This window comes from Chelmon rostratus, chromosome 13, assembly GCF_017976325.1.
Source record: "Chelmon rostratus isolate fCheRos1 chromosome 13, fCheRos1.pri, whole genome shotgun sequence".
In the NCBI taxonomy this organism is placed as follows: domain Eukaryota; kingdom Metazoa; phylum Chordata; class Actinopteri; order Chaetodontiformes; family Chaetodontidae; genus Chelmon; species Chelmon rostratus.
The window spans coordinates 20,292,874-20,319,659 of NC_055670.1; the positions used below are offsets into that span (position 1 = coordinate 20,292,874).

Below are 26,786 nucleotides of genomic sequence, written 5' to 3' on the forward strand. Positions count from 1 at the left end.
CACTGTCTATGGTTAATGCCCACATCCACAGTGCATTTATTCTGTGCCTCTGGTACGTGGTCCTATAGGTGCATTTATTATTTAGTTTAAATGAGTTTTAATTGAGTTTTATTTAATTTTTAAGATCCCCTCCAGACGTGCTTGAAGATACTGTGCAGAATTTAGAATGCTCTGAATGATAATTTGTGTCTTATGAGGAAGAAAAATCATCGTCATACAGAATCTATGAATATGCAAAAACTACTAGATACCAGATGTCTCACATGTATGTGTGCTGAAGGACTCGTGTGATGAAGGCTCTTGTGTAAGTTGCACATTGAACCATGATGTCAAAATCCTGATCCTGATCCTGCATGGAGATATGCTTGTTTTATTCATTCTGGATGGCAAAGTGAAGTATGACATATAAGTTGATTACAGCTGAGCACACTTCATCGATGTTGTAAGAGTGAAGGCAGATGCCAATTTATTCATTTATTAACATAATTGTGTGGCCAGAAGTGAAATTTTGCATCACTTATTCGAAAATGTTCCTTTTTTTACTCTCATTTGCCATCACCACTAATGAGACTTAAAGCTGCCTGACTGGCCTCAAAAATGGCTTCTAAAAACTCATTTTAACTCATAATAATCTCATACATCAGTGAGTTTAGGATTTTTCTCTCATATGACATCAGCATATTATTAAAGTGATGATCGGCCTGTGATCCTGCTGAGTCTCTACAGATGAAGGGGCAAAGATTTGTCCGGCCAGCTGTCCAGTGCAGGCATAATACTCATCACGCACCTGCATTAGGATCAACACATTGAGTCCTGCGGTGCATCCAGTCCACAAGGATTCTGTTACAACCAGACTAAACACACCACTGCAGCTCTGTAAGCCAGTTCCACCACTGTACCTGCTGGAAACGAGACGCCCGAGTGTGAATCTAGCAGACAAAAGGCTTCATTTTACATCATTTTATATTATTATTTCATTGTTCAGCTGGTTCTCTGCTAAGATATTTAATCATTGAAATCAAAAATAATACTTGTCAATTAGTAAAAGTGGGTCCCCCACAGAAATCACACTGGATTTAAAGGCAACGTCCAGTTTTGTTCCACTTTGATCACAATAATATGTCGACACACTATTACAAACAGGATGTGATGAAAGTGTTCATACTTTGTTATCAGATTGGCTGCAAGGTGACAGTGCTGCTCTTCATCTATTTTCTGGCCACCAACTATTACTGGATCCTGGTAGAAGGCCTCTACCTCCACAGTCTCATCTTCATGGCCTTCCGATCAGACTCCAAATACCTCTGGGGCTTCACACTCATCGGATGGGGTGAGTAGAGGCATACATATTTCTCATAGAGCACGCATGGTGTGGTGCAGCATGACTTTCTAACCAATCTTCCAATTGCTTTAGCAGAAATATATCCAGTGCTGAAAGTTTTTGGTAATACAGAGCGCAAACCTGCAGTACTGGCATGTCAGTGTACAATTAAATATACAGATGTCTGGTGCATACAAAGTGCACAAAAAGAAAAGAAATATCCTCAATAGGAACAAATGCCTTTATTGCTGTAGGCAACTGTGTAGCTCTGAAACAGATCAGTAGCAGTTATTGTCAAAAATAAATGGATCAAAGATGGAACAAAGATGATATTCAATATGAAAAAGACTTGCTGGAATTGAAGTGTTTTTGTTCTTGTGAGAATGTTCAGACAAGTGGATTTTTGTCCCCGGACACATATTTTTTTGCTCTTTTCTTTGAATTCACGTTAAGAAAAAGGGGAGATTTCTGTCTCCTCTCTCCATCTCTTTTCCGTTTGTACTTCTGCGTATTTAAATGGCTGATTAGGTTTGGTCTGATTATGTTCCCAGTACAGAAAGTATCAGTATGCGTTGCACACTGTGCTGTATTTTGGATTTGGAATGACCAACCGACCAGAAAGAAGCACCACGAATGAAAAATGATGGACATGATGCACAGTTAACCAAATTTATGCCGCACAGTTTAGTATCTTAGCAGGATTTCCATTTAGTTTGACTGTATAGAAACCCTCTTTCATTACAAACACTGCTGGCATTAAATAGAGATTATGATTATGCTATTGCTTACTTCATTGCTGAGTCTTCCATGTTAATTAAACCACTGTTTGTACGACAACTGGAAAGCAGGCATGCTCATGTTACAGATATTCTCCTGACAGAGGCAGTGTCCTGTTAATCAGACTCAGTGTTTTCATGGCTAAAAAAACCCCAGTATGAGTTGCAGTGTCGGTACGGTGCAGTATCACAACTATTCAACTGAATGTTTCTTCTGCTGCCTGCTGATATGGGACAATATGCTGAAGACCAGTGGGGTTAAACTTGTCTGCAGATACAGAGCTACATTACGAAGACAAACACACACTGCTCTGCTGCAGCATCTTTCCTACACACATGTAGGACTCGAGTTCACAGCTTTAGGCCTGCTAACTGATGCTGTGTTCGGAATGGTTGTAAATGTGGACTATAAATGAAGACTTTTTACGTGCAACATCTCTGGTTCTGTTAGTTACAAACATTCTGTGAGATCTAACTATCAAGCCTTTGGGCTTTCAAGATGGCGGACTCAAATGCAGGACCACAACACTTAGGCAGGTGCAAGCCCTCAGGCTGAATTTATTACAAAAAGTCCCAGGCACACGACAGAACACTGGAAATACAAAGTATCAAACAAAAGGCCCACGGCTATCCAAAGTTACAACAAAAATCACAAGGTTATCAGGAGTAACTAAAGGCACGAGGTATCAAAAGGAGTCTCAAACAAAAGGCGGAATGCAAGGACAATGTAAGGTCAATGTAACCAGATCAAAGGAGTTGGAGCACGGCTAGAGCTATCAAGGCGCAAGACAGCTACACAAGACAATCTGGCACAGGACAAAGGGAGACGCGGACTATATATACACACATGAGGTAACAATGAACAGGTGGAAACAATTAGGGTGGTGCAGACAATCAGACAGGCGGGAAACCGACCAGGAAGTCTACCTTTGGTTTATCAGTAGCAACCATCATGTTGAACAGTAAATATAAGACATTCCTGCTGGAGTGCTGTGCTCAGTGGTTACCTGCACTTTCCTCTACTGTCACACCCCCACAAAGCTCTCAGCCTCAGGTAAGACAGAGCATCATCAAAGCATGTCCACCTGGATGATTATCTATTGAAAGATAAGGGAACACACAGCGTCTACGTAAAGCAAATGGAAGGGACATTTCGTCTGAGTCCGTCTTGCCCTATCGCAATCAAATGCAGTCGTTTCTGCTTAAAAAGCTCCATTCAGGAGGGCGCAGAAGTCATTTTTATCATTAATGTAAAAGTTCAAATCACATTGCCCGTTTCACGACCTGAATTCTGAGCAGCTACGTAATGTAAAATTTACAATTCAGTAAGATACTGAAAAACAGGAGCATTGTTCATAGCACAATAAAAGCTGTTGACTCAGAGGATTGGTCAGCAGAGATAATGTGTGCATTGTTGAAGTTACTGCTGATGACCTTTGAGAAGAAACTAATTCACTTTAAAGTTCTGGACTGTGTGCATGAAGCCTCATTGGTTGTTGGGGTGGCTCTATTCTGGTACGAATGCAGCATTTCTGTGCCTTTTCCCCTCCAAAAGATTGTTTTAGTCTTTGCTGGAGTGATTTTCTCTACAAATTGCCCAATGCTATCATGTGCTAAAGTGTACTGTAAAGCAGGATCTGGGGTTATCAAGTAGCCTACCTCAAAAAAGACACAGTCTGACCATGTTCAGAAGAGAACTGGAGACTGGGCAGTGAAGGCAGCACTGGGATCAAGTTTATGCCGGTGATTCATTAAGAAGTCTTTTACAAATTAACCAAATCATGGAACAAAAGTGGTGTGAAAGTGGAATCAAAGGTGGCCCCACTGAAATTGACGGTGCACTCAGGGTCGTGGTCAGGTCAGCTCAGGATCCAGGTGAAGGGAGAGGTCTGTTTTGCTATACTGGAGTACAATGCAGCTGGAGGGAGACTGGTGCCCTTCGGATAGGAAGAGAAGCTCCGTTGCTTAGGTGACCAAGGGCTTCGGTGATAGGCTGTGCTGGTTTGAGGGACTGCAGGAAATTATTGAGGACCATGCACCATGGATGATGTCAAGCTTGGTCTTCAAATCTTTCTGTCAGGGCTTTATTTTTTCCATCATAATCAGCAAGTAAGATGAATATTTCAGTAACGCATTTCCTCACCTCCACACCCGACAAGAGAGTTAATGCTCATCCAGAGTCTGGTTCTTTCATGGACGCTGACTAAGAAAGTGGGCCGTGTGACTTAAAAGGGTCTAGCCATTAACTTGGGATGCCTAATTGCGTCTCACTCCTTCTTCCTGTATATTGTGTAAAGGATATTAAACGAGCCTATGACCTATGAATCAGGCAGACTGAGTATATGACATCAGCACCGCTCATTGTTTGCTGTGTGTAATTTCAGGTGTTCCAGCTGTTTTTGTGGCAGTGTGGGCGATTGTCAGGGCAACACTAGCTGATGCAAGGTGAGAGAAGTCACGCTGGGTGTAAATGGTCTTTTTTTTCACACCAAAACAATACTGAGAAATACCAAGATTAAAAAAAAAGGTCAGCAAGTCTATTAAAGGGTAAACTAAACAAGAAAAGTGACACAAATATAATTTCTGCATGATATAATTAGCATTTAATTGTGGTGACATTTGAATCATCAGTGAAAGGTAATGAATGCACAATTTAATTATGGCTCTGAATAAATGTTTCTTAAGGAGCTTCTCATTTAAAAGCTGCTCTCATGTCTGGTGCACTTCACGACACTGATCATTTCACCCATATGTGATTGTTAAACTTCTCATTTCACAACCATGGACATTAATCTGCTGCTGTGACAGCCTCCATGTTTCTGGGAAGGCTTTCGCATGGTTTCAGAATCCGGCTGCAGGGATTTGCTCCCATTCCCAGAGTGAGTTTAGCTACAATAAGACCTGGCTCACAGTCAGCTCCCTCAGTGGAGCTGGAGGGGGTTGAGAGCAGGGCTCTGTATGTAAAAAACGTGACTGGTGTGCACAAAACTCACTGTGTGCACATGGGTATTGTCATGCTGACAATTGGACCAAAGCACGAAAAACAGACCAAAAATACACAAACTTCGTACATATGCATACTGTCGGCTATTGAGTGCATTTTAGAAACACAAAAGGTAAAATTATTGGTGCAGTCTGGTATTTCTACAGGAGCGCCAGTTTAATTTGTCCTATTACAACGATCCACCTCCATTATCCGCTTGTAGGAGAGTCATCAGAGGTTTTGACCGCTGAGCTGAGAGGTGATTTTCATCAATTCCGCCGTAATGGTATTTCCTGCCAAACATCTCTCAGTGGCCACCTGATAACATTCAGTGTTTGCTTCGCTGCTGTCGAAACACTGAAAATCAGCCCGTCGTCCTGAAAAGTGCAGCATGCAGTTTAATCCTCTGTCTTGTCTCGAGAGCTGTTTTATGTGAGGTTGAAAGGCTGAATAATAATTGCTGCTTCCTGTTCAAAACATATCTGCCTCTTTTTCAAATACTGGGAGGCTTTATTTGGCACCTGCGCACAAACAGGACCTAATCCACCGGTTAATGCACTGCAAAGCAGAGATAGTAGGACCTCATTAGCGAAGCGTTCAACAGAGCAAACGAATGAAGCCATCGTTAAGTAGACAAAAATAGAAAAAATACCATAAATGCATAATTAAATGACAACAAGAAGGTTGTAAAACTATCTTGGTTGCACTTCCCATTTGCTAAATTGTCCATTTGTTGACTTTTTGTCCATGTATGGCGACCCTGTGACCTGTTTCCTCTCAGCTCAGACTCACTGGCGACCATAAACACTAACCCTGTTATATGCAACAGATGTAAGGGATTACTTTGTCTTTGTCTTCTCCTGTTTTGTCACTGCCGTCACTCATCTTATTAGTCTTATGTGCATTTTTCCGCTCAAATTATTTACCTCATGCTTGTGTCCTCATATCTGCAGCTTTGTTTGAACACAAACAAGCCACCACAGAGACTCAGAGAATGATGGTATTTGCTGTGTACCAGTGCAGAAGGCAAATAGCGTGCTGTTGCTCTCTCTGCAGCACAGCAGGTGAATTCACAGTCAGTGACCTGAAAAAGACCATGCAGTTATAAAAATGGATCTTTATGGAGCTTGTTGCTCCATTGAGCTCCATTGTTGAGCGTGCTGTTGTTGTGTCGCTGACACTGTGTCAGAGAGGAGTTGAATTAGCTCTGTGGTAATTGTTGAGGTCATCAGTACTGCTGAGGTCCGTTTCACAAAGCAGGTTTACTGAAAGCTCCGAGTATGTTAACCCTGAAATGAGGGAAACTCTGAGTTTTCTGTTTCACATAGGAAGGTAAGTCAAACCAGAGAAAGAGGGGTAACTCAAGCCTGTTTCACAGACAGAGGTAAGTTAAACTCTGAGTCAGTTACCGCAGTAACTGACTCTATGAACCTAACCTGGTCGGGACCAGGTTTTACTCAAGGAACCTCGAGTTTCTCTGTGTCTCCGCCCTCTTTCAACCACACACCGTATTTCATTTCCTCATTCATTCATTCAGTCGGCAGACGAGTTTTGGCATAGTTCTGCCGTCTGTTATTAAAAAAATCATTAAAAATTCAGTCAGTGGAAGTCCATTAGGCACAGTAGGTGGTGACTTTTTTCGTTAACATGGCATGTTAACTTCTTTTGATCACGATCCCGTGGATGAAGGTGCAGCGATACTGCGCAGAGAATTAAATATTCGTCGGGAGATATTTATCAGACCACGATGTTCTTGCTTTTCCAGACAGTTATCGCTTTTAGGCCACCACCCGTTCTTCGTGCATCTGCCTTCTTTCTGTTAGCTGAGTAGAAGTCTGTGTTAGTTTAAATTATGCTTAATTATTTAACATAACATGATATAGATGAGAACACTGTTTTTTCATTTTTAAATTTTATTTCATTCGTTAACAAAAAACAAAACATTATATGAACACAATGTAACCAATTTTACAATGAAAGGGAGCCACTTAATATTTACTTTACAATGTAAAACATGATCAAAATGAGGTAGCTACCTCCATGAGATCATGCAGAGGTCTTACCTGTTTGAACCATGTTTTTATATTTCATTTTAAGTTGCTGCCAAGTGCGCTTCTCCCCCGCGGGATTGCACCTAAATGAAATAAATTAATAGGCAACCATTCAAGCAGTTTTGCCCTGTAATATTATTGTGATTTCAAAGGACTACATTTATACTCACGCATTGACCCGAGCAGCAATGTTCTCCCACGCCGTCTCCCTCTCCTTCGCAGCTGCAGCGGTGTTGGACTTCCGTCTAAAAACGTGTTCATATTCGCCGTATGAGCGCATTAAAATGTCTAATTTCCAGTGGCGTGAAGTAGGCAGCCTTCCGCTTCCCCGTTGCCATGGTGACTCCTCAAATCGGGGTTCCATTGATGCTGTCTTTTTAAAGTTGCGGTGCACGCGCTTAACTCGAGGTGAACCTACTCTGAGTTAATCAAACTAACTCAAATCTGCTGTTGTGGAATCGAAAACTCAGAGTTTCCTATCTCAGAGTTGATCAACTCAGAGTTCAGGGTTACACTCAGAGTTTGTTGAACCTGCTTTGTGAAACGGACCCCTGATGTACTACATTATATTGTATGATGGTTAATATTCTGAATGAATGGATTCACCTTCTTAGTTTCAATCTTTTAATTTTGCCTTTATTCCAACTCCTCACCTGAATGTTTAGAAAGTACTGGCATCTATGAAAGGAAGTCCATGAAATGTGCTGCGACTATGCTTTCATGCCATTTCCATCACATTACATTGAGGATGTGATTTTGAAGATCACGAACACACACTGGCAGACTTGAGGTATGCTTGATGGCTGCGATACAACTGCATAAAACTGCTTAAAAATACATCCAAACTTGCGAAAGTAATGCTTCATATATGGAGCTAATGCCCATGAGAGTAGTGTACATGGCATGGCCTGAAGAAGATAAGTGAGTAAAAGGGAAAATGCTCTAAACTTACTAACTTGGAAATAATGTTATGAAATAAAAATGGAAACAAAGGTTGAATTTAGAATGGAGACAGAACATTAAGGAAGATGAAACATTTATCATGAAAAAAATGATTAAAATAAAACTGTAATTTGGATTGAAAATTGAAAATATCTGAGGAAAAGGGAAAAAGAGCTTTTTAAGCTTTATGTAAATAAGGCCACCACTCACCATTCTCAGTTTCTTGTTGTCCATCCTGACTCTATATCTCTGCCTCTGTTTGCAATATATGCAACATAATCAATTAATAATCTCTAAGCTCCATTGTGCCTCTCAGTCCGTCTCATATTTCTCTGCAGCTTTAATTTGCCTTTTGAATAACACACCCCGCCTTCTTCTTTGCTCTGCTCTGTAATTTTTCCTGCCTCTCTAACTTCATCTTCTTCTCTGAATTTGTGTTAACGGCAGGTGTTGGGAGCTAAGTGCTGGTAACATTAAGTGGATCTACCAGGTTCCCATCCTGACAGCCATTGGGGTAAGACTGTGAGCGTGAAATACAGACTGTCAATGTCACCTCGAGAAGCTGATAATTTGCAGCTGATGGCTGTGAGGGAAGAATGAACGTGTGTTTCATTCCCGAAGTTGTCAAATATGACACTTTGTTACACACAGACAAACAAGGTACTGTTTAGCATTTGTGTGAGCTGCCAGAAAACCTCACTAACATGTGGTTAATGTTGTGAAACAGTTGCAGTTGTGGTTTAGGCACCAAATGTACTTGGTTAGGTTTAGGAAAAGATCATGTTTTGGTTAAACAAAGTAAGTTCTGAGGTCCGTTTCACAAAGCAGATTTACTGAAAGCTCCGAGTATGTTAACCCTGAAATGAGGGAAACTCTGAGTTTTCTGTTTCACATAGGAAGGTAAGTCAAACCAGAGAAAGAGGGGTAACTCAAGCCTGTTTCACAGACAGAGGTAAGTTAAACTCTGAGTCAGTTACCGCAGTAACTGACTCTATGAACCTAACCTGGTCGGGACCAGGTTTTACTCAAGGAACCTCGAGTTTCTCTGTGTCTCCGCCCTCTTTCAACCACACACCGTATTTCACTTCCTCATTCATTCATTCTGTCGGCAGACGAGTTTTGGCATAGTTCTGCCGTCTGTTATTAAAAAAATCATTAAAAATATCAGTCAGTGGAAGTCCATTAGGCACAGTAGGTGGTGACTTTTTTCGTTAACATGGCATGTTAACTTCTTTTGATCACGATCCCGTGGATGAAGGTGCAGCGATACTGCGCAGAGAATTAAATATTGTTCTTGCTTTTCCAGACAGTTATCGCTTTTAGGCCACCACCCGTTCTTCGTGCATCTGCCTTCTTTCTGTTAGCTGAGTAAAAGTCTGTGTTAGTTTAAATTTAGGCTTAATTATTTAACATAACATGATATAGATGAGAACACTTTTTTTCATTTTTAAATTTTATTTAATTCGTTAACAAAAAACAAAACATAATATGAACACAATATAACCAATTCTACAATGAAAGGGAGCCACTTAATATTTACTTTACAATGTAAAACATGATCAAAATGAGGTAGCTACCTCCATGAGATCATGCCGAGGTCTTACCTGTTTGAACCATGTTTTTATATTTCATTTTAAGCTGCTGTCAAGTGCGCTTCTCCCCCGCGGGATTGCACCTAAATGAAATAAATTAATAGGCAACCATTCAAGCAGTTTTGCCCTGTAATAGTATTGTGATTTCAAAGGATTACATTTATACTCACGCATTGACCCGAGCAGCAATGTTCTCCCACGCCGTCTCCCTCTCCTTCGCAGCTGCAGCGGTGTTGGACTTCCGTCTAAAAACGTGTTCATATTCGCTGTATGAGCGCATTAAAATGTCTAATTTCCAGTGGCGTGAAGTAGGCAGCCTTCCGCTTCCCCGTTGCCATGGTGACTCCTCAAATCGGGGTTCCATTGATGCTGTCTTTTTAAAGTTGCGGTGCACGCGCTTAACTCGAGGTGAACCTACTCTGAGTTAATAAAACTAACTCAAATCTGCTGTTGTGGAATCGAAAACTCAGAGTTTCCTATCTCAGAGTTGATCAACTCAGAGTTCAGGGTTACACTCAGAGTTTGTTGAACCTGCTTTGTGGAACGGACCTCTGGTACATGACGCAACTTGTAAACAGAGAACTTTTCAACCCCCTCTAGTGTTTCTAAATGGTATTACAGTTGGTGCCGCCATTGCAAAGACAACAGGATCACTTTTCCTTTAGAGCCCGGAAACGACCAAAAACACAGGACTCACCACATTTGTTTCCAAATCTCCACAAAGAAACAATTAACTCGAGCAAACAAGTAAGAAAACATCTGGAGAAGAAGCCTGAGTTCATTCAGTCAATGTAATTGGAGACATGAAAGCAGATGGAAACGGTGGAAACTGGATCGCTAGTTGGCCTTCATCTTCCCGGTAGATTGTACCTGGTGGTAGACTGACCTGCATATCTAAACACTGACGGTGTCATTATCCTGCAGCCATCACATTGTGCAATCAGCATTTACTTCATGATGATACGTTAAAGCAGAAAACTTGTCTGTTGCCAGTTTAAGTAAACTGCGTGTGTGACGTTACTGAGTCTGAGTTTGGGTATAAATCCAGAAAAAACTGCTTCCTAATCTTCTCACAGCATCACATTCAGTTTAAACTTCCCTTCCTCACTCAACACTTTGTCACAGCAGCGAGCTGAAGATGCCTGCTGTGATCAGAGCGTTCAGGATTTCTAATGTTTGTAGTTAATCTCAGTTGATTTCCTGCAGTGACTGTTCCATTTTCTGCCTCTTTATACATCTGCTTCCATACATGTCAGAGGGAAATAGTTTCTACTCCTCCACATTTATCTATTTACTCTTCAGATTTTGATTTTTAATACAGAATACAAATCGACCAATCAATTATGATGTGTTATTGCAGATTAAGATACACAGCAGTATTTTAAGTAATTAAAAATTAGCCCCGTCTTTACAAGCAGGAACATGGGATGTGATGTACACATTATTACATCATTAATTATTATAATTATATAATTATCTATATATGAGTCTAAGCATAATGAGTACTTTCACTTTGGTACTTTTAAGTAGATTTGGATGCTAATACTTCTGTACTTAAGTTTTTGAATGCTTAACTTTTACTTGCAGCAGAGTATTTTTACACCACAGTACTGCTACTTTTTACCCAAGTAAAAATACTTCCTCCACCTCTGTTTCAATCACAGTGACATGCTGTTAAACCAGTGAGGTGCTTTCATTGTCTACAACTTTTTCTCCATTAAAAGCATTAATAGCCATTAGCAGTTTCTGTTTGCAGAGCCCTCGTGGGTGTGCAGACAACTATCACTTCAGTGCTTTAATACTGACAAAAATCTTAAAAACACAATGATTATAGATAATGGTGTCCTCACATTCAGTGTGAGTCACATTCAGTCTAAAAATATGTGTATTATGCCTGTGTGTCTCTGTAGTTTGAGAAGCAGTCTGTACGCTAATGGTTTTACCTTACTTGCCTCCACGAGCTGTTTGTCGCAGCGACTGCCGCTCTTCATATTTCCTTTTCTCTTGGCGTCAAACAACCAAACTTATCACCTGAAGAACATCAGAGACGGATGATTCTGCAAAACCTCGGCTTCATTTGCACAATTAAAACATTGATGATGACATTTCTCTTTATTCCCATAATATATCTACAGTGTGGAACAACAGCTGCCGGGCACAAACAACTCTATTCTGTGATTTTTACAACTGATGCACACACATAATGTAATGACCACACTCAGTCACCTTTAAGTTACAGAAAACTCTGTGAAAATAGCTGCAAAGACACAGCGTGGATGCGCTGGCACTACTAGCTGCACAGGACGGACAATTACATACACCATTCCCACCAGCATTGGTCTCCAATTACTGAATAAAGAACACCTGCACCATGGTCATGGCAAGACCAGCTGAAGTAAAAATGTCCGAGCACAATTAACCGTAAGACAAAAAGGGACCTCAGAACTGGTCCAACGTGCATGTTGTTAATCTTATTATTCTAAAAAGGAAAGAGCAGCAAGTTAAGAAGTGCAAGACAGGCAAATCATTAAAAAGTCAGAATTTCTTTGTACAGACATGGTACTTAAAATGAAAAGCTTCTTTTCCTTCCACTAAACATGCATGTACGTGCCCAACACACACAGATAGCTCACGTATATCAAAGTTCCCTGCAGAGAAACGTCAAGTAAATGACTAAAAATGTACTTTCATGTTAGTTTCCAGTGTGCGGTGGTGCAGAAGTAGAAGATGCTCTCGCTTCTCTATTTTCCTCTCGTTCAGATTCAAATTGGCTTCATGGCATCAAGCAACGGTATTTGATGCGAATGCAATCATGAGCAACAGTCTCTTTCTCTGTCTTCTTTCAGCGCTGCAGCCAGCCACACAAACGCACTAATGAAAGAAAAGGCGAGACGAAGACAGTGCTTGGTCGTGCAGCGTCTTGCTGTTTGCACCATTTTTGCACAACACTCTGGATTATTGACCAAACTTGCGAAAAATGACACATTTGTTGAAAGACATGTTTCGACTGGAATCGAGTTAAGCTGCTGCCAAGCTGGAAAAAAAAAAATCTGCTGCAGATTCTAATCAGAGACAGCTTTGCTCTGTCAGGGCTAATGCTCTGCTGGTCTGTCAGATTACCTCCTGAAGATAGAGAAAGTGCTGAAAAAAGAGCGTAGATTCAATTCAACGATCCTCACTCACTACGCAACGAATTACTTCCAATGTGTCAAAAGATTCTGAGAACTCTTCGCCTCAGGACGCTTATTATTTCTGTGTCCTTGGGCTTCTTATTACTGACGGGGTTGTAATATTCAAACAGAACAAGCTCACGTTGAGTTGTAACAGCGTGGCTCTGTAGGTTGATTGTCCTCGGTGCACGCCGGCTCCAGCTGGTTAAACCATGAACCATGTCCCAGACATTCACGTCCCCTCTGGTTAAACTGTGATGAACTTTGGTGATCCCTTCGCTTTCCATATAGACAAATCGAGTCTAGAAAAATCACTGTTACTGCGGGGGCACGCTCTTTGTAAACCTGCATTTAATCGAGTTTTGTGTTTCAAAATTCTATTTTAATAAAGGTTATAATCTACAAAACTTTTCAACAAAATGTAGTCCCGTTTTAACAGCTACATGTCTTTCATGAGCTGCTCCAACAACAAACTTCAGAAAAGAAAAAAAAACAAAGCGTCTGCCCCATGAAATCAGTTTTACTTTCCGAACTACGTAAGTATTTAATCGCTATGTTTCAATCACTTTCTGAGTGGCTTGCCAACAACTGAAGGACTGAACAAAGAGAGCTGGTCACACAGGGCCGAGCGTGACTCTCGCTTCCTGGCCAACCAGTGTTTTATTAAATGATGGATTTCACCTGATTACATTGCAAGGAATCATGAGGTTTGATGATTTCAGTCTGAAGCTTGTGAGTAATTCCTGCTGCATTTAATTAGCTCCTCAACCAAACTTTTTTTCACGTCCACACTGTGGAGCCAATTTAAGACATGTCTATGATCGTTTACCAGTGTTTAGTGCTAATTAGCAAATGTTAGCGTGCTAATTGCTAAAATAACACGGTGAATATGGTAATTACCTGCTAAGGTCACGTTAGCATGTAAGCTCAAGGCTGTACAAGGCTGAAACTAGATATAATGTGGACAATAATATACCATAATATCCACAGTGTTGTGATACAGCCCAGTCTTAAAAAAGTGTCTCATCATTGATTCCATACTGTACTTTTAATATGTAAATAAAAATTGATGTTACCTTATCATAATGTTTATCATAGTAATTGAGTATTTTATTCCACAGACATCCTTCATATGTCAAAAATTCTAAACTAAATTTGATATAAAGTTTGTGCATCAATACTGGGAAGCAGTAGCAGTACTGTTTGGGTGACCTCAAATGTATGTGGAGAGCTGCTGTTTGTGTGTGTGTGTGTGTGTGTGTGTGTGTGTGCCGTCACAGTCCTCATTTAGGAAAAGTAGTAATATAGTGTGTGTGGGTTGACTTGAGTCTAAATGCTATTTTACCCTGTCATCACACTACGCCATGTGTTCTCTGGGTTTTCAGGGTCAGACAGCACTTTCTCACTGATACCAATTACAAGTGAAGCATTTCCTCCTTGATACACGCATACTCACCAGTCCAGTTGTATTTTTGTGAGGCACTGAGGAAGAAATAAAGAATAAATCAAGTCAAGAGTATGTGACTGCATGCAGAGGTGCTCTGGATTTAGGTTAAAAGCTTCAAATCACAGCCAGTCTCTCATGTAAGAATTTCATTCTGGAGCTGTGAATATATCCTCATCCAAGTGGAACGTAGTGTTTGGAGGCATGATGCAGATTCAGGGGTCTGGATTTCTGGCTGTGGAAAACGTAAGCCTCAGTTTGCTTCTTTCAAACTACTTTGCCGCAACCTCATTAAAGACTTTGAGAAGAAATACTAGAATTTGGCAGAAAATGAGCTTTTTTAACCTCTTTAGTAATCATGAAAAATGAATTGACTCCACAGAACACTACAACAGACCACTTTAGGGCCTGTATGCACCTCTAAAGTGTTTTACTGTCCACAAAATTAACCTGCAGCCATTCAAGACTTACCGTGTGATAAACAGAAACACCTTCAGCAGATAATTGTACAGATAATGGCTGTGTAAAATGGTATAGTTAGAGATATTTTAAGCAAAATTTAAAACGTTTCATGGTTTACAGTCTGTATGGTGGAGGAATAGGAACTCTGGTCGCTTTGATATGTTTGTGTTACCAGCGAAGTGACATTTCTCTCTGCTGGATACTGTAGCTTGATGCAAACAACAATTTTGGAAACACGTTCTGAATCGTTTTCTTTAATTTGATTAATTTGCAGTGATAATACAGCTTTTGTGAATATTAATGAATGGCAACTACACACGTTTGGATTCACCCTTAAACAGATAGATGTTATTTAGTCTATCCATTGTATAAAAGAACGTCATTAGCAATTAAAAATGATTTCTTATTTTCCATATATGTCAATTAGAGTAACAGGTACTAGGACCACGCACATGTACTGCATAAATAAATCATTTTCCATCTTTGCTCTTCTGTTTCAGCTCAACTTCATCTTGTTCGTTAATATCGTGCGAGTGTTGGCCACTAAAATTCGAGAGACAAACGCAGGGAGATACGACACCAGGAAGCAGTACAGGTTTGTATCAGCTGAGTTTGATGCAGAATCTCCAGCCTCCCTCACTTTCAATGTGAAATAATATAATTCACCTTGATTTGCTGTGAACTGCAGTGAAATGCATTAAATGCCAATATGTCAATTATGACCAACAACATGATTTTATGTTCAGTTAACAAAGTTTAGTCATTATGCTGATTACAGAAGGTGAGCTTAAAATTGTTGAGACCAAGTGGAGTAGCCAGCACCTTATGCCAAATAAGTGCATAATGTTATTGTTTTGCGACTGAAAGTAGCGTAAAGGAAGCGATTTATCTGTTCAGGGAGAGTGTTTCAGAATTTTCAGAGAGAGTTTCAGAAATGCTGGTCCATGTGTCCAGGAAGATTTGTTTGAGAGTAACAAGCTTTTTGTTATACCAGACACGGCTGCTGTATTTCTCCCGCCAAAGCCACCAGACTCCATTTACAGAATCAGTAATTTTATCATCATTGAACACACTTCATTCAAACTCCAGAAACAAAGTCAAACTCGCCAAAACCTTCTTGGTTTATCTTTCCACTTTTCTAACAATCACCACCAACTGTGGTTTGGTTGAAATAAACCCTTAATTCACCGATTTAGGTGGAAAAATATGAGGAGAGGAGCCAGACGGAGGTCAGACATCAGAGAGGCGGCGGGGAAACCAGCGCGTGGAGCCAGAATTATTTTCACTGAACAAAGAGGTTTAAATATGTCAGATTTCACCAGATTTTCACATTAAAAAAAGCAGTAATTACCACATAACAGAGACCCTGGTGTGACCCAAGTCTTTTCAACCTTAAAGAATAAAGCTGGTATTATTCTACATTTCTGTAATTGTTAACAAATCCCACAATTGACCAAACTCAACAGTGCGTTAGTCCATCTCTCAGTCATTTCTGACTTCACCACCCTGTCTGTTACACTCAGCTCCAAACACATTGGTTGTTATAATGAAAACACGAATAAAAGAGTTCACAAATACATGGTGTCGTTTTATAAAAGGTTCTGCATCGTCCTGGTGAGGATTGATCGATCGCCTTTGATTTGTGCTTTATTAACACACAGAACATTCACTTTTTGTGTGTTAATCACTTGGCTTGAAATTAAATCAAGCCAAGTGATGCTGTTGTTGATATTGATGAATACACACACACACACACACACACACACACACACACACACACACACACACAGATATAATTTGTTTTAGCATTTCCACATCTGCAATTATCACCATTGTTCTTTCCTGCTGGTACTGGCGTCAGTGTGTCAGATAAAAACCTTCTGATTGCAGTGTACTTTTGTGAGAAGGGCACCGTATTGAATGCTGCGGGCGAGGTTGCTTTGTGTGGATGAGCTGGATGCGAGCCACAACAGATGATAGTGATCAGCCGCAGCAGACCTTGATGATTATAAGATGACTCTAAAAGGCAAAACAAAGCAAGTTCTGATGCATTTCAACCACAAGTCTTCAAGCTGTTTATTGCTTTGGAAGCCAGAGAGAGGAAGATGAATAACATCAGCTAAAACAAGTGAGGATTCAGTTTTAAACTGAAGTCATGCAGTTACGTTGCATGCTTTTAAAACAAATGTAATTGCTAAACGAAAGTGGAAGTGAAAATTGCATCTTGGATTGCGGCGCATTTATCATAGTTTACCTCGGCTGAACCTTGTACATTCTTTCTTTTCACATGAGCAGTCAAACCAGAAATGCAGAGAGGGGAATGCAGGGGAGGAGATCACTGAATGACCTCCTGTTTGCTGGACTAAGCACTTTGAATTGAATTACCATGAATATATATCCTGCAGAGTTTTCTGTTTTGCATTATTGAAATTTATGCAGGTGTTCAGCATAGTGATCTGATTTGATTACATGTAGTTAGAATTAGAAATAACTTACAGTTACTATCCCATAGTTTGCCACTGAGTCTTAAATGTGTTGAATGAATGAACAAATGCATATATATATAATGCATACAACATGTTCTCCCTTCGTATACTGCAGACTTCATCATACAGATCTGAGTTGCTGTGGTTGTCCAAATTGGTCAAACTTTTCTTTGCCTGCATTTGTTATCATTTTCTTGTGGATAAGCTACAAAAAACCCCCCAAAACACACGTAACTGCTTTTTCAATCAGGAATCCTGACCTCTGTTGGGTCGACTGCACACACTGAGCTGCTGCTGCATACAGTCCACATGCTCTTCATAGAGAGAGGATGAAAGGAAGCCCTCTGTGTTTTTCCTCTGAGCTTTAGCAGCCTTTGTCTGATGAGATTTGAATGATATCCATCATTGAAGGGCTGCAGTGCTCATATACTGCATATTTTTGCTTGAATCACTGTGCACATCTTCCAGTGTGTTAATATTGTATTCTGCATGTTGGATTGCAATCAATATAAATATTAAAGCTGTTATTACGCTTTGGGAAACAGAGACCCAGGGTTATTTTGCAGGATTTATAATGCAGGCTCCACTAACACAAAGCCTAAACAATAAGCTGAAAGACGTTCCTACGCTTCAGTGTTACAGTGAAGAAAATTCCTTCAAGGACAAGTTTGAAATATTTTCCTGTGCCTCTGCATCCAAGCCAGGAAACTTTCAATCTGTGCAAGAAATGTGAGCTTGTCAGTGAGAAAATCATGACTGATCTCAGTATCTAGAGCAGGCATGCCCAAACTATTCCAGAAAAGGCCGTGTGGCTGCCAGTTTTCATTCCAACCAAGAAGGAGCACACCAGGCTGGCCTCATTTAATCAGCTGATCTCAGTCTTCAGCTGATAAGCAGGTGACCTCTCGACTGGTTGGAGCAAAAACCTGCAGCCACACGGCCCTTTATGTAGTAGTTTGCCTGATCTAGAGTGTTGGAAACCATTAGCCCAGTAATTATAAAACTAATTTCCTGCGAAGTTATCTCCCTTTAGTCAACGCTGCTATGTGAAGCTCAAATTTCTTGTTTACAAATGAAGAAACTTGCATTTCAGACATTTTTATTTTGCATTCACACACATGAAGCTGGACAAGTTCGTGCTGTTGTTAAGTTATGCCATGATATGTCATGTCTGTAGGCTGTTCTCAATAAACACTGACAAATAGATAAAAATTCCTTTATAAAAGTACACACACTAGCATTCAGTCGCCTGCCAGAAAACCATGATTCAGTACAGTCACATGGCTGGAAGGACAACTCTATATTTTGAATGTTATTTCATGCTGTTAGGTTGTAGAGAGTCCTTATTACAGATATGTTCTTTTGCGAAAAAGTAATGTTTTGGAGATGAAAGTGGAAAAAGAGAGGAAGATGCCACTGAGCAACGGTTAAATAACAGAACTGGATCACTGAATATCAGCTGAACATATGATGGACTGACTGATCCCAGTTAAAATCTGTTCAGTCTAATCACTAAGTGGACTGCAGAGAGCCCAAAGAAAAACAGGTTCCTAAAATATCCGAAGCAGTTCCACCAGTATTAATTATTCTTCTTTTGTATTTCATACATTCATATATTTACATCTCAAATGTGGTTTCTGAATTACATTGTTGTAGTTTTTTTTTTTTACTTTTTAAAGTATTTTCTAATAAAGGCTTTGTATATATATATATATATATATATATATATATATAACCAGTACCAGTATTGCTTTCCAGTGCACATATTCACAATATGTTGATGGTTATGCAAAAACAGTGCAGCACATGACAGAGGTACATGTTTCCATTGGCTGACTTTGACTGCACTTGCTCTTCATATTAGTATATTTTAGTTTTATTCCTGTTTTTATCAGTTATCATCATTTATTTTCCAGCGTTATGATGTTTTATTGTCACAAGTTTTTGATGTTTATTTTAACTGTTTAGTGTATTGTCTGACACACCATTGTGCAATGATTGGATTCTCAAACACTGATGGTCCAAAGCAGCTGCTCTGTATATGTGTGTGTGTGTGTGTGTGTGTCCAGGAAACTGGCCAAGTCCACCCTCGTGTTAGTGCTGGTGTTTGGCATCCACTACATCATCTTTGTCGGGATGCCTACGTTTGAGGGGCCGAGCTGGGAGGTCCGCATGTACTGCGAGCTGTTCTTCAACTCTTTTCAGGTGCCACACACACCCACACCCACACACACACACACACACACACAGTCAGTCAGATTCAGTGTCATAATTCAGCTCTGCCTTTGTTTAAATGTGCAATTTTGTGTGAGTTTGGGATTAATGTTTCCTAAATTACAGCTCATATCTAATCAGAGTTTATTTTTGAACTCGGCATACAGACCGTGTTCAGGAGTGACCTACAGTCATGAGCTATTAACTAATTCTCAGTTTCAGCATAATGAATGAATCAGTAAATGAGCACTTCCATGGAAAAATTTAAATGGATGAGACCAACAATAGTGACACATGCTCTCTAAATGATTGCTCGTTTCATGGAAAATTAATTATAGTGATAGATATTTTTTCCTTTACTGTATAAAGTCCACGAGATTTTTTACACAATATAAACTGTCTCTTCAGTACATTGAAAATGTGATGTAGGCCCCAAGTAGGAAAAAGCTTAAAATTTCAACCTAACCAAGTAGTTTTGTACCTAAACAAACCTGTGAGCCTCACATGAAATGTTTCTCATCAAGCGTTTTTATGACCCAAACTGACTTTATGTTTACTTTGTGAAACCAAAAATCTTTTAATAAACGAAATGAGATGACTGTGAAGCCGTTTTTAAAGGGGCAGGGACTCTAGCGTATCACCTGTTTCTGCTTTATTAGATGCCTGTGGGGAGATTTATTTATCTAAGTAATGACCCTTTCATAATGATGCACAGCTAATTCTGCCAACAGATGAAACGCACATGACTGCTGCTGAAATCTGACGGCTGCAGCCAACCAAAAGACATCAGACTGATTCCTTGAGCAATTAAATCACATTAGGTTTCTTTTTAATGTGCATTTGTGCGCAATGTGTACTAGTTAAATAAGTTGAATGGAAGTAAAAGAGGCAAATTTGACAAAAAAAAGACAAAAGTGTTTTGGTTTGTGTGTGCACGTCTGACAACTCAAGCCAAAAATCTACTTTGCTGCCTGGCATGAAATTGTGCTAATTTCATGCCAAAATGAGGACGGTTTGAAGCCACAGAACAAGGGATGTGCAAATAGCTTTGCACCTGTTGAAAATAATACATACATATAAACATAGATCTGAACTGTGCGTATTGAGGTCTATATAGTAACTTGGCACTTGTTTATCATCTACGATTCTTAGTATTTAATGTGTTGTTGTCTACTATTTGTAACGATATTCAGCCTAGTTTCTAAAACAGCTCAAATTTGACCAAAAGCACTTGTTAGAATTTCAACTGGAAATATCACTACAATGCAACATTATGCAGAAAATCTTTTAATCTCATTTTGATGAGCTTCAACCCTGAACACACAAACCGCTTGCAGCAGTAAATCAGATGTAAGCGGGCCCACAACACTTTGGGAAGCTGAGGAGCTACTGGGTTATTTATCTATATGTCTTTAACCCATCACATGCAAATCACCCAGAGATGAGAACCATATGTGCCTTTATGAAAAAAAGTGTCCACCCCCTCACATATGTGCAAACAGATGCTCAGACTGAGACATGAGTTAGTCTCAGTGCAACAACCCTGTTTCCAAAAATGTTGGGACGTTGTGGAAAATGCTAAAAAAACAAAATGTGAGGATTTGCAAAACACTGAAACTCCATATTTAATTGAAAATAGCACAACACATCAGTCCTCGTTCAGTTTGATGAGAGCAACATGTTTCAGGAAGTTGTGACATGGTCGTGTTTACTGCTCTGTTGCATCAGCTCTTTTTTGGAGAAGATCAACCGCTGTCATTTAGAAAGTGGAACGTTTTTTCATTCTCGCTTGATGTTCGAGGCTCAGGACCAGAGAAGGCGGAGGCGTTTCTGGATCTGGTTTATAAACGGTTTCCTGTTTGCATGGTAGAATTTCCACTTGCATTTGTGGCTGCGGTGATGTTTTTAGCCTTGTCCCTTCTGTACAGAGATTTCTTTAGATTGTTGATTGTTTTAATGACATTTTGACTGGCTGTCACAGAGTGGTGGACCCCTCCCCATCTTTACTTCAGAGAGACTCAGCCTCTGCAGGAGGCTCTTTTTATACCCAATCATGTGACTCACCTGTTGCCAGTTAACCTGATTAACTGTGAGATGACCCACAAGCTGTTTTCTTTCAGCATTTCACAGCTTTTTCAGTCTTTTGGTGCCACTGTCCCAACTTCTTTTCAATGCGTTGCTGGCATCAAATTCTAAATGAGTCTTGACTGTTGTAAATGGGGTTGTAAATCAAGATTGAGTCCTTCTTAAAAAATAGAAAAAGAAACATTAATTAAGAGTTAAAGTTGAGCTGCAAACCAATGGAAAGAAAGATTACAAAAACAGATTACAGCTGTCAACAGCTGTTAATACAGAGGGCCAGAGGGTTGCCACATTCTGACCTTTTGATTGACACCTCACTTAACCGTTTAGGATCTTCCATTTCATCTCTACTTCCAACAATAGCCAATATTCTTTTTTCCGTTTCAACATCCAGCTATTCTGAAAACGAGGATGAGCTGCGCACACACACACCCAAACAGACACACACGCTGTACATGGACACACATCTTCCCATAAATCCATCACTTCAAAGCTGTGTCTGTACTTTAACGTCCTATCGTCATGGGAACACAAGGTGAAACAACCAGAGAGATTTCTGTCTTTTCTTTATTAAATAAGCACTATTAGAGGCAACCTGGAACATCCTGATCTTCCTCATTTGGTAGCAGATAACGAGCATTTGTATGAATTTGATAAGAATGGAATGAATGACTGTGATCATCACACTGTACGAGACGTTTGTTCACACATCTGAGCTCACGACATGTGTATTAATCTCTTCCTTTCAGGGTTTTTTTGTGTCCATCATCTATTGCTACTGCAACGGAGAGGTGAGTGGAGCTGTTTTCATCACAGTGAAGAAGCACAAACACTGCAGAACTAAAGCAAATACAAACGTAGCAAACAAAGTACTCAAAAATGAACTTCAGTTAGGTTTCAGGGTATAGAATTACTCTCTACAGAGAAGAAGTAGAAAAGTGATATACCTGCACCCTGGTAGCTCACAGTGCCTCCCATGTGTTAAGCCTGAGTCCTTATCACAGCACCCCATGTTCCAGTCCGGCCCAGATCCATCGCTGCATGTCATTCTCTCTCTCTCACCTGCCTTTCCTGTTTCTCTCCATGTCACGGCCGTGTTTCTATCAAGGCGTTCTTATGCACATTTTGACATATCCCACTCGAAAAGCTTGCAGAAAACAGCAAAGTTTGTGAAAAAAAAGTTTTTTACGCGCGCTTGAGGTGGTTTTGCCTTCACCTCGCCAGATGTTCCCATAACGCTCTTCGTCAGCATGAAACATGGCCAATACTAGCTGTGTCATAACGTGCTCAAATGACACAAATTTCTGCACAAGTCTCTTCATTTCTCTCAGGCGGCGGAGGCAACCTGTGTTGTTTCTGGTTTTCAACATCCTTCTTCTTCTGCTCTGTTTATAATCGCCATGCATAGTGTAGCTTATATCGGCAACTTCTGATGAAACTACGCTTCGTGCAGCCTCGTTTACTCGCTCCGAACCAGTTTATGGAAACAAAATGTTCTTTGATTATTTGGGGTTTGTTTGCGACAATTCAAAATTTTGCTTAAAACTCACTTGACTGTAGATGGAAACGCGGCTGCTGTCTAATAAATAAAGCAGGATTGCCAAAACACTCATCGTTAAAAAGTGATTTACTTTAGCTACTTGTCTTTTTTCAAACAAATCTGTTTCTTGCCCTCTCAAATGAAGTGTGATGAAAAGTGCCATCATGTTATCAGTCATTCTCTCTCTCTCTTTGTACTCAGCACTCTCAGCCACTCTCATCTTCAGAAAACCCTCTCTGCCATTAATATTTTTTCTCTCAGTATCCTGTGAATCACTCCTTTCAACCTCCGAGTGACTGCAAACAAACATCTCAAAATTCGACAGAGGATTTTTGTTTTCTGTTGAAACTGAGCTCTCTATAGGAATTGCTTTTCATTAACAGCAAGCAAAATGACTTATGTGGCGTGGAAGGGTCTCATCCAACCATTAACACCCTGCTCTGCAGCTCCACGCAGCTTTAACCTGCTCTTAATGCATTGCTTTAGTAATTCGTAGAGGCTATAGTGTAATCTCACCGCAAAAAAGGGCAGACTGAGTGTTTGCTACCGGTTATAAAATTAAATGGCAGAGATGGAAACTACAGACGAAGCTGGTGAAGACAAGAGTTCAGTGGGATGCTTATACGGCTCATTTGCAAAGACCTGAAATGAAAAATGAACCTGCTCATAGAAAATGATTCCATACATCAAATCAGGACAACCCAGATATTTGCAATAAAATGTCTTAACATTGGGCTCCTTCTGCACTCTGTGGTAACTTTGCAATATATTTCTTGATATTTAGTCTTTGTTCTTCCCCCACAGGTCCAGACAGAGATAAAGAAAACCTGGACACGTTGGAACCTGGCCTTTGAGTGGGAGGGCCCAGTGGTCTGCGGCCGGTACCGCTACGGCTCCGTCGTTGTCGGCCTCAACAACAACAGCACCAGCAGCCAGTCCCACCTGGCGGGTGGAGGCCCTTCCACGCGCTCCACCACGCTCGCGTCGAGCCGCGTTTATCGGAGCGCAGGTGCCCCAGTGATCAGCATGCACGCCACCCTCCCAGGATACGTGATCAGTAACTCAGACCCATCCATACCTGAAGAACCCGAGGACAGCGGCCCCAAGCGGGTGGACGATATCTCGCTGAAGGAAAATCTGCCTGTTATTAGTCCTGGTGCGACAGCTGAGGATGAGGAGGAAACACTGTAGCACCCAAAACAGGGTAGAGACTGATGGGGAAGCTTGTAGGTGGAGCTGCATCAGGGCAGTCAAGCTCTAAAGAGGGCATCAAAGACAAACAAAGAGCTTCACTGTAACAATGAGAAATCTAAAAATGTCTTGAACCTCCTCATGTGAAAGAAGTTACACATATACATTAACGAAACCACAGGTATGAAGCTGAGTTGGAACACGGTTGGAAAAATGAAGAAACATGGATAGTTTGACTCATGCCATGAACCCGAGCTGCCGCTATTGAAAGCACATGCTTCGTGTGTCGACCTCCCCAACCACCGCAGCTGCGCTTTTTCGCTCGCTGTGTGAAAAATATGAAGAATTTTCGTCCCTTCTGGAGACTATTTGTGTGTGGATGTATTCGTAGGAGGCAGGAGTGTGAAATTCAAACAACAAAAAGACATCTAAATGTATATTTCAGCGTGTGTCGGAGTGCACCTCAATTGTTTCTAACCTTCAGAAGTGTAGAAATGGAGGGCAGTGCCATTTCTTTTCCTTTTTCCTGCTGTCATCTTGATTGTGTATAACAAGAGTAGCACAATTGAGGATAATGAAGAGGCAGAGTATGAACAAAGCACACAGCAACACATGAGAAATATACATAATAAGAACACAGTGAGGGAAACAGGTGGTCAGAAAAAAGGTTGATGCTTTATTAAAAGTTAGAGATGTAGAATAATACTCATCTCCTTGAATGAGGAGACTTGATGAACCTTTGTTCATTAACATTACATAACTGAATGTCATTTTCTCCATGTGTCCCAAAGCTACATAGAAAATGTGCAGCCGTTTACAGGAGTTTCTAGTCATGCAGTTGGCTTAATTACAATTCCAGCAGGTGAAAGTAAGAAGAGGAGGCGTCCTGACGATGCATCCTTTTCATGGACGAACTCAGTGTCATGCTGAACTCGTGCGCTTGCTCATACAGCACTTTTTGAGAGGAGAAACTCTGCAAGCTACATCTGCGACTGGAACTGAAGGGTATGCAGAATATACAATCGAGGTGAAGTGAAATGAAGATATTGCTCACTGTTTCGGGAGATGCATTGATGTGCACATGTGCAGGGACAATTTTGGCTTTTGTTGCTTTGAACTGTTGATAACTGGGTTCAACTGCAATGAGTTCTGCTTTTAAGCAACGACATAACACACGGTCAGTGGTAGGTACGGTTTTTATTGCAAATCAAATGTGGCATGAAGACAGCATTAAAATCATGATTTTCTTATTTTTTACAATCAACTGTTGTGCTGACTGTGAAGGGCTTTGTTGGCTGTTTAATTGTTCTGTGTATGTTTTGTGCACGCGTGTTTGTCAGCGCAGCTGAAGTTGGTGTTTTTGAGATCGGGTAGCATGAGGTGCTTACCCATAGTCAGTGTATGACAGTAGGTGGTAGCACTGCTATGCAATGTGCTGCTGTGGACAGGGTCGGCAGCAGAATGTATTTTATATGTCACATTAAGAATATTGTCACTGCTTCACTGCCACAGACATCTAGTCTCTCTTCACATGCACCAGACTCCTTTGACGAAAACAGTGATTTTACCCTGTGATTTAACATGGGAGGTGCTGTTCTACCGCTGCTTCGATTTGTTACTTTGTTTGTGTTTCACTGATTAGTTTAGATCTGACTAACGTGTTAAAACACCACATCACACAACAACACAAACAAACTAACCAATCGAGGCGGGGGTAGATGGGATACTCCCCCGTTCTGCAAGGTATAATTACTGTTTTTGTCAAAGGAGTCTGGTTTCTCTGAAGAGAACGATACTACGGTTTCAGTTTGCTGTTGGAATGAGCAGTCTGTCAGCAAAGCAAAGCGGTGGAAATATTCTAAATGCAGTACACACTTGATTATTTTAGGTGCATAAAATACGTTTAGCTGCTGCCACGTCCACAGCCGTGTGTGGCTTAGCTTCCATGTCAGAACTCCCATCTGCTTTTCCGAACCGAGGGCTGACCAGCATCCGCTGACGGTAATACCCTGACTATTGATTTGTAATCTCATTCAGCCCCACTTAAAAACACCAAACGAACCCTTTTGTGCAGTGTTTGTCACAAAAAGAGAATCTTTATTGTACATGTGCCACTCCTGCTCCAACAGAAACTTTAAAAAACGACTTGAAAGCATTTGTCTTAGTCTTGTCTGTTTATGTGCTATATGCATTTGGCTGTTTTTCTCTGTGATGTTTGTTTGTCTGTCTTTCCTGTCCTGCTCCATTTACCCTCCCCTCTTCCCTGCTAACTTTTTCTAAATGTTTAATGTTTTCAGCAGCTACACGTCGAGCTGCTCTCTGAAATTGTAGCAGGAACATGTTTAATATTTGACTCAAAATGACCTGAGTGTCATAAAACTCAAACTGAAATTGTTGCTTTCATACTCTTGAACAGTATTTGTCAGTGTGACCTCAAAACACTTAGAAAGCCCTGAAATTATTGCAGCATGTACTCCTACAAAACATCTCGCAGTGTGACTGTTAAAGAGGCCGTTTGGGGGATCAGCATGT

General features: G+C 40.5%; 1 protein-coding gene across 2 annotated transcripts in view; it reads left to right on the forward strand.

The window, feature by feature from the left end:
* pth2ra (parathyroid hormone 2 receptor a) overlaps positions 1 to 26,391 on the forward strand; it is a 42,340-nt gene extending 15,949 nt beyond the window's left edge. The window contains exons 7-13 of one of the 2 annotated variants that reach the window (XM_041950468.1): positions 1,177 to 1,330; positions 4,482 to 4,542; positions 8,521 to 8,587; positions 15,242 to 15,336; positions 19,297 to 19,432; positions 22,273 to 22,314; positions 23,868 to 26,391. In XM_041950468.1, the coding sequence (XP_041806402.1) occupies positions 1,177 to 1,330; positions 4,482 to 4,542; positions 8,521 to 8,587; positions 15,242 to 15,336; positions 19,297 to 19,432; positions 22,273 to 22,314; positions 23,868 to 24,254 (942 nt within the window). In that variant the 3' untranslated portion in view covers positions 24,255 to 26,391. The remainder of the gene's footprint in view (positions 1 to 1,176; positions 1,331 to 4,481; positions 4,543 to 8,520; positions 8,588 to 15,241; positions 15,337 to 19,296; positions 19,433 to 22,272; positions 22,315 to 23,867) is intronic. The other variant, XM_041950469.1, reaches the window with a different exon arrangement.
* The last annotated feature ends 395 nt before the right edge of the window (positions 26,392 to 26,786 follow it).